This window comes from Phascolarctos cinereus, unplaced genomic scaffold (assembly GCF_003287225.1).
Source record: "Phascolarctos cinereus isolate Bilbo 61053 unplaced genomic scaffold, phaCin_HiC Scaffold_5;HRSCAF=322, whole genome shotgun sequence".
Classification (NCBI taxonomy): Eukaryota; Metazoa; Chordata; class Mammalia; order Diprotodontia; family Phascolarctidae; genus Phascolarctos; species Phascolarctos cinereus.
Genome location: NW_027555958.1, coordinates 32,755,258 through 32,767,724, shown reverse-complemented (window position 1 = coordinate 32,767,724; position 12,467 = coordinate 32,755,258). Strand labels below are relative to the sequence as shown.

Sequence of the window (12,467 nt, the reverse complement as noted above, 5' to 3'; positions counted from 1 at the left end):
TTACCTTAATGAGAAATAGCGGGGCATGGTGGATAGGTAATTAACTCGAAGCCAGGTAGATCTGCATTCAAGTCTGGCACATGCTGGCTGTGTGCCACTGGACAAATCATTGACATCCCAGTATTCTACAACTTGTTAAGATTCTAAGATAGAGAGAAGGTACCAATGTGCATTGATATAGTGTGTCTTCTAGGAGTTCTTTTTTTACGAGTGAAATCACAGATTAAGTCCCTATCCCTATCCCCTATAAAATCACATAAAAATGTAAAAATTTTGTTCTATCTATAAAATCAGATAAAAATTATACTATCAGTTACATAGTAATTGGGAGATTTGAGGCCATCATATATTGTTTTTGCCATTGTTCAGTTGTGTCCAACTCCTTGTGACTCCATTTGGGGTTTTCTTTTCTCCAGATCATTTTGCAGATGAGGAAACTGAGGCAAATAAGGTTACATGAGTTGCCCAAGGTCACACAGCTAGTAAGTGTCTGAGGCCAGATTTGGTCTTCCCCACTCCAGGCACAGTGGCCTATCTACTGCACCCCCTAGCTGCCCCAAAGTCTTTCTAGAATATTAGTCACTTCTTGGCTCCACAGTTTAAATTCAGAATAAAACATTGGAGATGATGTAGGACCCTCTAGGAAAAATAAAAGGAACTGGTATAATTTGATCCAGAGAGAATATAAGTAACCTCTCAAGGCTACAAGGTCATAGCCTTTTTCATAAGATGATAAACTTTTCTGATTTCACTGATAGCAGAACAAGATGAAGTCATAATCATAATAACTAACATTAACTCAAGCCAGAAGAATAAGGTTAGATATTAGGAGGAATTGACTGACGAAGAAGATTGTGAGCCCCTGAAATGCTTCCTAAGAGAGGTTATGGCACCTCCTTCCATGGAGTTCTTTTCAAAGAAGGATAGATTCTCGTCTGCCTGGGATGCTTGGAGTTCCATCCTGCTTCATGACAAAAGGAATGAACCAGATTAACTCTCCAGGTTCTTTCCAAACCCTGTGGCTTCATATTTCTCTCTACCCAGTTTCTACCCATTCTCTTTATCCCCGGGTTCTGTCCTCAGGCTCGGTGGTCCATGATCCTTACTGTGGGGAGTGGGGGAGAGTGTTATTTGCTCTCTACTCTGTGCTTTCAGCAAGGACAACTCTACCATGGAGCATCCCTTGAATGAATGACTCTCTGCCATGGGTCCTCATAACCCAAGAAATTACAGGAGGAAAAAGCAGCCTAATGCAATTTTCACTTGAAAATTCAGTGAAATATTTGACCTAGAAAATTTCCACAGTGAACCCCCCAACACCCAGTTGATGAGTTTTCTTATTTTAGTTTGGTTTCCAGAGAGAGTGCAAATATCATTTTTGCCTAGTAACCACCATACTGAAGCCTTATTGGCCTTAATTTAATTTAATTTTATTATTTCATGCTCATAAAGAAGACAGTAATGTAAATTATTTGTGTGGTTAAACATCTATTTATAGTCTTTTTTTCCCCTTTGTCTTCAGGTAATAAAATGGGAAATGACTAAACAGATATTAATCTTCCCAGCAGTGTTATCTAGAGTTCAGAGGGAAGCTTTCAAAGTGGAAGCCAGGCCAGGGGTCATATGCCACCATATTGGCTTCCTCTCATCCTCCCATGACACAGAGAGCTTTAAGAGAGATTCATTTGGGAACCAGGAGACAGTACTTTGGTTAAGAGTCACTGCCACCCTTCCCCATTCAACGTCAGGTACCTGGACCCCGAGGGCCCTGGTACCAGCGAGTACAGAGCTCTTACCCTATTATGTTCTACTCATTCTAGTTTTTCAGATAATCTGCTTTTTGTTCCAGTGTTCCCAAGCCTCTTATATGTTCTCTTTGCTGTTTAGTTTCAGTGTACAAGTAGGGAGCTGGTGAGGAGCAGTGTTTTAGTAAGCTGCCAATTGTTTACCCAAGATGGCCATAAGAAAGTCCAGAGTGGTGATCTGTCAAATAACCCAGAGGTGGTTAAACGGATTTGCCTCTTGTTAATTGGACACTCTACCGCTTGCCTTTAGAGCTTGTAAGAACATCGTAGGAATTATGCCAATGACTTCCCAACTTATTCTTCCCCAGCCCAAGTCTGCCCACCAGCCAAGAGTTACTTGTTGCTGTGCTGGATTCATAGGTTCATTATTATGGCTACTCCACCAGTGCAGATCACCACCTTTCCACGGTGTCTCATCCAGTGGCATTCTCATCCCTATCTTTCTATCAGTCCTCTTAACAAGCCACCCAATGGGCTGTGGACCTTCCTCGGTTGTTGCTGTCATTGTTATTTTTGTTGTTTTGGTGGTACCTGTGCCATAATCATGCCACCCATCTGTTATCTCTCTCACTGTATGACCAACCCACTTCTTTTCTGGTCATACTTGACCTTGATGCTGTTCTTGTTCAGTCACTTTTCAGGTTGTGTCTGACTCTTCGTGACCCCATTTGGGGCTTTCTTGGCAAAGATACTGGAATAGTTTGCCATTTCCTTCTCCATTTCATTTTTACAGATGAGGAAACTGAGGTAAATAGGGTTAAGTGACTTGCCCAGGGTCATACAAGTAGTGTCTGAGGCTGGATTTGAACTCAGGAAGATGAGTCTTCCTGACCTCATGCCTACCACTCTATCCATTGTACCATCTAGCTGCCTCTGACCTTGATGTATTTTACTACATTTTAAGATAAATAAGTCATCACTGGGAATCTGTATGCCCACTAGGAGTGTTTCTGTTTCCCTTTTGGTTTACTTGTCATTTCAATTCTTCTAAGACTGTGGCATACCATGATTCATGGCCATATAATGTCACCAAGATATTAAATGTCACCAGGGTATTAAAGGTGTTAAAGAGATAGGCTTTTGTGGCAGTGACATACTTGGGGTCCTTGAAAAGGCTGCAGTTTTCCAAATATTATGCAGCCTACTCTTTTCTTCCTACTTAGTTCTGATCCAGCTCATTGTTTACCTATTTTACCTATTCGAAAGTTACATTATGATGGACTTTTGTTCAATCAATCAGTAAACATTTATTAAGCACACACTAGCAAAAAGACAATACCCTGCCCTTGTCAAGGAGCTTACAATCTAATAGGATTGTAAGGAGAAAACATGCAAACAAATATATGCAACACAAGTTATATGCAGGATAAATAGGAAATAATTAACAGAAGGAAGGCACCAGAATTAAGAGAGTTTGGGAAAAACTTCCTATAGAAGGGAGATTTTAGTTGGGACTTAAAGGTAGCCAGGGAGGTCAAGAGATGGAGCAGAGGATGGAGAGTGTTCCAGACATGGGGGACAGCCAGAGAGAATACCTAGAGGAGAGAAATGGAGGGTCTTGTTTATGGAAAAGCCAGAAGGCCTGTGCCACTGGATTGAAGAGAACATGGCGGAGAGTAAGGTGTAAGAAGACTGGAAAGGGAGCAAGGAAGTAGGAGGAGGAGGAGGAGAGAGAAAGAGAGAGAGAGAGAGAGAGTCCTGAAAATCTAGAGAGAAGAGGGTATATCAAGGAGCAGAGTGATCAGTAGTGTCAAAGGCTGCAGAGAGGTCAAGGAGAATGAGCATTGAGAAAAAGCCATTGGATTTGACAACTAAGAGATCACTGATAACTCTGGAAAGAACATTTTGGTGGAATGATAAGGTCAGAAGCTAGAATTGTGAGGGGTTAAGAAGACAGCTAGGACAGGTAGGTGGTGCCATAGTGCACAAAGCACTGGGAAATCTGGCCTCAGACACTAGCTTTGTGACCCTGGGCAAGTCACTTAACACCGTTTGCCTCAGTTTCATCATCTGCCAAAGAAGGAAATGGCAGACGACTCTAGTATCTCTGCCAAGAAAACCCAAGAGTTGATGTGACTGAAACAACTAAACAACCAGAAGAGAGTGGGAGAAGAGAAAGTAGAGGCACCTATTGTGGATGCCTTGTTGAGGAATTTAACTCCAAAGGTCAGAAGAGATATAGGTCAATTGTTAGCGGGGATGGAAGGATCAAATGAGGGGTTTTTCAGGATGGAGGAGACATGGATATGTTTGCAGGCAGCAGGGAATGAGCCTGTAGACAAAGAAAGATTGAAAATAAATGAAAGTGAGGATGACAGAGGAGTCAATCTGTTGGGGGAGACAGGATAGAATGAGATCACTTGAACAAGTTGAGGGGTTAGCCCTGATAGGAAGTAAGGACCATGTCATCATGTGAGACAGGAGTGGATGAGAGATTAGCAGAAAACACCTGAATTATAAGAGATGAGGAAGAAAAAAGTAGAGAGGACTCAACAGTGAATGGCCTTGATTTTTGTGTAAAATATGAGGGAAGGTTCTCAGCTGAGAGGGTGAGGAGGCATGGGAAGTTTGAGGAGGGATGAAAAGTTTTGGAAGAGCTGCTGTGGGGAGTGGGAGAGTGAATTGATAGGTAAGTCGGGTAGGGTTGCCGAGCAGCAGTGAGAGCTCGGTTGAAGTTATGCAACATAAATTTGCATTGGACCCGATCGGAATGGTGATGGGCCAAGTGATGCAAGAACTGGCAGGGTGTAAAGGGTGATATGATATGGGGGCTGGAATTGAAGAGAGGACAATGTGGAGCTGAATTGGCTTACCAAGGGGTTAAGATGGGGAGAGGAGAAGGGAGTTGCTAGTGTAACAGGAGATGGAGTTGGGAGAGAATTGAGGGGTCGAGGGAATGGAGGTCACAATGAGGATGAAGAGTAGGGTTTTGCAAGGGAAGGCAAAGGGAGGAGTAGAAAGCCAATAGATTATGATCACATAAGGGGGTTTTGAATTCTTGAACATAGAGGTGGTATATTTTTGGGCGATGGCAAAATCAAAGGTATTACTATCTTTGTGGATACCTGAGGTGAAGTAGAGGAGTAGGTCATGGGAAGTGAATAGGATGAAGAATGAAGTGATTAGGGTATTTAAGGGAGAGCCAGTATGTATACTGAAATCCCCTAGTATGAGGGCAGGAGCTAGGGAGAAAAGGAAAATTGTGAGCCAGATATCAAACTCATTGAGGAAGGAAAGAGAGTGACCTGGAGGTCTGTAGACAACAACTACTAGGATTTTGATTAGGTGGTAGAAGAGCATGATCCTTAAAGGAGGAGAAGATTCTGATCGATGAAGGTAACTGGAAGTGTAAGGAACAAGTATTCTAACTCCCCCACCCCTGCCTTGACCAGTGAGCCAAGGGAAATGAGTGAAGGTGCAGTCAGTGCTGGAAAGGGTGGCCAGGGCGGCTGTGTCATCAGGGGGAACCAGGTTTCAGTAATAGCTAATAGATGGAAGGAGTGGGAGGAGAAAAGATTTAGGATGAAGGGAAGTTTGTTGGCAATGGAACAGGCATTCTGCAGGGAACAGTAGAAGGACTGTGTGGAGCTTGGTTGAAACTTTGGTGGGGGGGAGTTGAAAGGGATAGGAATAAGAAATTGGGTAGTGAGGGGTAGGGAATGGGGTTTGGATGACAACCTCCAGGGGCTCAGAATCACTGGGATATGAAGCGTATGACCAAGTAGGAGAATGTTCATTATTGAGTGGAAGGTGCCACTCTTTTTCCCAAAGGAGGTTGGAGATTAAAATGCAGTATGGGATGGCAGGCACAGGTTAGATGGTCAGATGGGAAGTCCCACTTCACTACTCACTCCTTTTCCCTTCAAATGGTAGAGATTAGGCAGGAAAGGGTGAAGCAGGAGATGGAAGGCCTGAGGTCAAAGAGAAGGTTGCTCCTTTTTGCACCAAAGGTTCTCCACACCCCAGTTGTTGGGGGATCAGGCTGGCAGGAGGAGCTGGAACTTGCCTTGTTCTGGCACAGATGGAAATCATTGCTTTGGGACAGATGGGAGATGTTCTGCTCAGCCCTTTGCTGCCTTCCCTCAGGGGACACACTTTTGTTAGAGATAGAAGGCATAAGGCATGTGCTCAGAGGAAGGTTTGTCTCCTCTTAACTCATTGTCTCTGCAGCTACATGTAGTCTGGAGAATGTATGTATTTTATCCTCTTCCTTTTTTCATTATAGATAGACCAACTTTTATTTCTTTTTTTCCTTCTTTTCTTCTTTTCTTCTTTCTTTTTTCTTCCTTCCTTCCTACCTCTTTCTTTTGTCCTTCCTTCCTTCCTTCCTTCCTTCCTTCCTTCCTTCCTTCCTTCCTTCCTTCCTTCCTTCCTTCCTTTTCCTTCCTTCCTTTCTTTCTTTCTTTCTTTCTTTCTTTCTTTCTTTCTTTCTTTCCTTCATTCCTCTCTTTCCTTCCTTCCTTCTTTCCCATTGCTCTGGACTTCATTGAGAGGTCTTTGCAACGTTCTCAATCTCTTTTACTCAGTCATCTGTAAACCGAAGCACTGGGAGAGCTGCACTATCAAAAAGGAATCTTTCTTTGGTTTGGATTCTGTGCAGAACTTTGCTTCCAACACCAGTAAATCCCTTAGATGAGCGTGGATCTCCTTGGTTTTGCTTTGTTTGATGTCAGTACTTAGCAACTGTCTGAGCAAAGTGATTGTTATAGAGTCTTATAATTTTAACATACGCATGGGACATACTTTATTTCAGGAGAGCCTTTAACTTTTTTTTTTGTTCTCCCACATCAAATGCAAAATCTATAAGCAATAAGAACAGAGAGATCTTCCATTCTCTCAACCTCTTCGTTATTTGTGTGACAATGAAATATGGGCTACTGTAGCAAATGCAAATACAAATCTTCCAAAACCTACAGATTTCCTTCTCATGTTTACATCAAGGATACCCTGGATGCTTACATGGACCATTCTCATAAAGATATTTTAGAAATAAAGAAGCACACATGTGAGTTGGGAGTTTCTGTTGTCTTGGTAGCTCTTTGGTTTTTGGTATAAGCATCATCTACAATCTTTTCCCTTAAAAAAAAATCTGTCCCCCTTTCAGATTTCTAGAAAACCTACCCCTGAGGGCCCTTGAAATTGTGTTTTAGCATTCTCTACTAAATGTGAACACCAGTCAGCAAGTCTACTGTATACAAAGAACTGGAGATGGTGCTATGGGGCATATAGAAGAAATACAAGACTTGAGCAGTTCCCTCAAAGAGTTAACAATCTAGTTGGGGACAAATTACTTTAATTTTACTTTAACACTAAACATTGATAAATAAAAGCACACACTGATCTACAAATGAAGGTCATAAACATTAAGGTAACACAGGAGAGAGGAACAGTCAGTTGGTCAGTTGGGGGTATCATTTAGGGTGAGCTCCCTGGCAGAGGTGAATTTTGAGCCAGGATTTGAGGGAGATGAGGGAAGATAGCCAGGGACAGAAGCAGGGAGGGTGTTTCTGGGCAGAGAGGGGCAATTTACAAGGTCATGAAGGCAAAGATGAGTCAGTCGTCACGGGATTTGAGTTAAGATTTGTGTGAGTTAGTGTACATGTCATAGAATAACCGACGGATTGCTTTGAAAGCAAAGATACAGAAAGGATGGTTTGGTCAGAAAGATTCATGTTCACACCAGGACTACAGCACAAAAAAAACTAATTCTAGTTTTGTGGCAGACGCATGGACTCTTTATATTTGGCTGTGTGGCCCTAATCTCCAAGAGCTAAAGGGACTGTGGAAGATCAAAAGACCCTCCCTTAAAGGAGGGACAGGGACAAATTGAGGAATAGCCTCTGCTGAGAACCAGCAGTGCCCTCTACAGAAAGATGCCTCGGAGCAGAACCTGGGTCACAGGTGGACCACAAGTGGTCATTAAGGGGAGCAGATCCCTGAAAGGATGTCAGTAGCCTTTCCTTGGCTGCTTGTTGGCTCTGAGTAGAAAGGATTCCTGTTTGGTGTGTACCAGCTCAGCTACTGATTACCCATGGGACCCTGGGCCATCCACTTTCACATTCTGAGTCTAATTTCTACTCTAAAAATGAGGAGGTTGGGCTAGACAGCTCCTGAGGCTCTTTCTGACTCTGAGATTCTGTGGTATGTCAGCAGTCAGGATCCCATCTCGCAACCAGGGCGCTGGCCACACCCCTCCAACTGCTCCACATGGAAGCTACTTGACGATGCCTTGATTGGCCAATAAGAGGTCCCAGCCCAAGCCTCTCTTGCTCATTGTTTTGGTTTGATAGCTTAGAGTGGGTGTGAATGGCAATTGTTTCTGTTCTGGCCAGCAACTCTAAGAGTCTTCCCTTCCTAGACTGATTCTAGAATGAAAGACAGACCAACAACATGTATGTGTGCGCACACATGAATTAAGCTACTTATAGGATTGAACTTTCCTTTCCTTACAACCTATCAACCATAAACCATCAAACATAAAATGTACATTTTACTTGAACTTAGACTTGGGTTGTCCCATGCACAAGACAGCAACAACATCTGTTTGATGGATGCAAGAGAGGCCATGCAGGGGAGTAACGAGAGATGAGATTTAGATTTAGAGCTAGAAGGGATCGCCTCATTTTACAGATGAGGAAACTGAGTCTTAGAGAGGGTGACTTCTCTAGGCTTCAACAGGCAAAAGTGGGAAAGCGGGGATTCAAACACAGGTCAAACACTAGACTGATTTGACGTGACAATCAGATTAGAATTAGTGTGATAGGGAAGAACGTGGCACTAGAGATTCCTGAGCAGAAAAGTGAAGTGATTTTTTTTAAGGAGCATTGAAGATAATTCCTCAAACAAAGAAGAACGCAGGGAAATCCTAACTTACCAGCAGAAATATTGGGCTGATTGCTACCCAGCAGATCCTCCAAAACCAACCAGGGCTGAAACCAACCATTTCTTTCACGTCACTGCAGAACTGGTTGATACCTACAGGCAGAAGAAGTCATGTTACACAGATTGTTCAGCCCCTGTTCCTCGGCACACTCAGGGTCACACTGAACCAGAGTCTCCATAGGATATAAAAAGGGCATGTGTGTGTGTGTGCTTCCCATGGGTCTTAGGAGCAGGTGAGGACAGCCTGCTGGTCCCCGTCTCCGCAGCCCTGAGTGTAAAGTTGGTAGTGGATTGTTAGACACTGATGTGATAGACTCATCTACGTAGTGATCTGCTCAGAGAAAGACTGAATTTGATCAGATCTGTTGAAAATTTTCAAGGAATACCTTGTATTGAAGTTGCCTATCTGTACCCCAATTCTAAAGATCTGATTCTGCAGAAAATAATGAGACACGACTCAGTGCCCATATTGTGCTGTTTGGTTTTGTCCAACTCTTCATGACCCATTTGGTGTTTTCTTGGTAGAGATACTGGAGTGGTTTGCCATTTCCTTCTCCAGACCATTTTATAGAAGAGGAAATCTTCTAGGCAACCTGGGTTAAGTGACTTGTCCAGGGTCACACAGCCAGTAAGCATCTGAGGCCAGATTTGAACTCATAAAGTTGAGTCTCCCTGACTCCAGGCCCAGCACTCTGTGCAGTGTGGCACCACCTAGCTGCCCTCTCAGTGCCCATAAGAGAGCTTACTGAGGTGAAGGTATGTGAAATCACTGTGGCTGAGCTGGCCTTTTGTGTTTTTAAGGCCCCCCCCTAGCATTCCGTGTGTCACAAGGGAAAGGCAAAACCATGGTCCCTGTCCTCCAAGAAATCACATTCTAATGAGGCAGACAACCCACAGTGTAGATGGGAAGGTAATCTCATTGGGAATGGATTAGATAGGTTATATGTTTACATGTGGGTATGTGTGTGGATATATGTGTGCAGTTCCCTTCCAACTGAATTCTGTGTGGAGTGAAGACCCATGCTATGTGCCCTGAGCCTCTCTCCCAGGCAGACTTTAAATTCACCAGAAAAGGCCCACCCCAGGACCACTAGCCATCTGTTACAGATGCCAGCCAGGAAGAAGGGATTCTGTTTTCTAAGAAAGCGGTTAGTTAAGATAACTCCTGTGGATGCGTCAGCAGGTCGCCCTTTGTGGAGCCCATCTGGAACTCCTTTTGTGACAGCACAGCCCTCCCTGTTCTACTCAGCAGGACTCAAAGAACCGGTGGAAAGAACCGGAGGAAAGAATACTCTTACCATAGAACCAAGACACGGCGATTGCTTCCAACAGCGCCACTGTGAGAACCGCCGGTCCAGTGGCGTATTCCTCCAGCAACTTCACCACATAGGCCCCTCCCTGGAAACGAAAGAGGAGATCTGGGAATTAGGGGCCATTAGTAAGACCCATCACTGCTCCCACACTCAGTGATTAAAGGGTTTATGAAAGCTTCTTTCCCCAAAGAAATTCCGACTCTTCAATTGAGGCATTAATTTTAGTCTCTGGAGGTCTTCATAACATTATCATCATCATCATTATTACCATTTATGTATTACTTTAGGGTTTGCAAAGCAATTTGCATATCTTATCAAGGATTCTTTTATTCTATGTATTTATTTCTGTGTATTTTTATTCTGCATATTTCCAGTCCCTAGCACCATGCCAGGCATATAGTAGATTTTCAATAAATGTTTGTTGATTGATTATTGCACTCGATCCTCACAACTACCCTAGGGAGTAGACAATACAGCTATTATCCCCATTTTATAGATTAGGAAACTAAGTCTGGGAGAGGTTAAGTGACCCTTCCACAGTCACACAGCTAGGAAATGTCAGAGGTGGGACTTGAACCCAGTTCTCTGTCAACTGAACCTGGGTTCAGCTCTCTCTCCAGTTACACCATATTATCCTTTCCATAGTGATCCCTCTCCTTTTTGGTGTGGGCTTCATTCCATATGTCAACCTTCTCCACTTCTTGCCTTTCTCTCCCTTAGGAGTCCAGTTTAAACTAGCTGCTGTTGATGCCTTTGGCAAGCATTTTTTGAGTACCACTTAATGTACTTAACCTTACAGGTGCTTATCCTGTAAAGACTGGGGACCAGAGGGAACCGTGTGATCAGATGCATCTGACCCCGTGTCTGTTATTCCTACATCTGGCCTCTGCTCCTTTGTGACCTCCTCCGCACCTCCTTCCCAGGGTGGGTTGTGAGGATCAAATGAGATACTATTTGTAACGTGCTTAGTGTGGCCTCTGGCACCTAGTAGGTGCTTAATAAATGCTCAGTCCCTTCCTTCTATACTCCTCAATAACACTGTGCTGAGTACTTTTATAGCTTGAAGATGTTGATTTGCAAATAGGAGTCAGGATGGAAAAAATAAAGAGAAAGATTTATGACTTTAGTCGACACCTTTTGATTCATTCAAAGCGCAAGATTAGTAGTAAAAGGGCCTGAGTTCAAATCACACGGTGACACTTCCTGCCTCTGTGACCTTGGGTAAGCTACTTCCCCATCTCAGCCTCATTTTCCTCATTTAATAAATGTGAGAGTTGAACAATTGGCCTCCAAGGTGTCTTCCAGGGCTGGGCCAGGTAGCTGATGATCCCCATGGCATCCACCTCCTGGCTTCTCTGGGTAAATGGACCATATGTTAAGGTCTGGAACAGGCTTTCAAGGTTATCAAGTCCAAATCCCTCATTTTACAGGTGAGGAAACTGAGGCCCAGAGAGGTTATCTGACTCCATGCTGCCTCCCAGTATGACAGGTTGTCTCGAGAGAAGAAAAAGTTATTCTGTCACAGACTAGAGCTTCCAGCCATCTAGATAGTCTGTGCATTGGGAAAACACTCATATATAATTAATGTAGTAAAGTAGGAAATAGATTGGAAACTTTTTAAAGGGCACCAGCCCTCTTAAGTCCTAAGGTAAAAGGATTGTGTCGGTCAGAGTAAATCAGCCTCTGAGAGCCTTCCTAGGGGTCAAGACCAGCAGAGTCACCCACCAAGGTGCCAACATGCATGTGTTAAAAATGGCTTCTCTTGAAGGGATCATCACCACTTGGTTTTCCTTAGGCGCTCAGATGGTAAGGGTCTGATCTGGGTTTACTCTGGGCCTGCCCAGGAGAGACTCAAAGTCAAGGGCAGTCAATACTCACAAAAGTCAAGGTGGAAAGAGATCCAAAAAAACAGGTAATGACCACAGCAAGCACAAACCACTCCCGGCGTTTGGCCCAGACGTGTGGGAATTCATCCAGCACCGCCGTGATCACACCCTCAAGTCCTGCAAACTGAGAAGTGCATGTGGAGAGATGAGTCCTCATCCCCCTGGGTTCCCTGCCCAGAGAGGTCAGCAGGAGCCACTTTGGCTCCCTGATGCTTGAGAACTTCTGACATGGGAATAACCGTTTGGGGACTGGGGTCACGGGCAACGGGCCATGGCACTGTCAGGATCAGCCCAGGCAAGGAGAGAGCTTGGGTGATTGATGGAGAAAAGAAGCCATGCTGGGCCACAGCAACCGGCTGCCCTGTGAATAAACATTTGGAAACGGCATCCCCTCCATGATTAAGAATCCATCATTTGACCATGCTTGGCTCCAAAGAAGAGAAATGACATACATACACACATTCACTCCTACATGCATGCATATACACATACACACACACACACACACACATGATTACACATATATACATTATACAGGTATGTGTATATATACATACCTATGCATGCATACGTACGTGTGT

At 43.8% G+C, this 12,467-nt stretch overlaps 1 protein-coding gene across 1 annotated transcript in view; it reads right to left on the bottom strand.

The window, feature by feature from the left end:
• Positions 1-12,467, bottom strand: part of SLC6A4 (solute carrier family 6 member 4) — a 59,352-nt gene that overhangs the window by 7,986 nt on the left and 38,899 nt on the right. The window contains exons 11-13 of the mRNA XM_020963343.2: positions 11,879-12,010; positions 9,986-10,085; positions 8,680-8,780 (exon numbers count right to left, since the gene is read on the bottom strand). Of these exons, the coding sequence (XP_020819002.1) occupies positions 8,680-8,780; positions 9,986-10,085; positions 11,879-12,010 (333 nt within the window). The remainder of the gene's footprint in view (positions 1-8,679; positions 8,781-9,985; positions 10,086-11,878; positions 12,011-12,467) is intronic.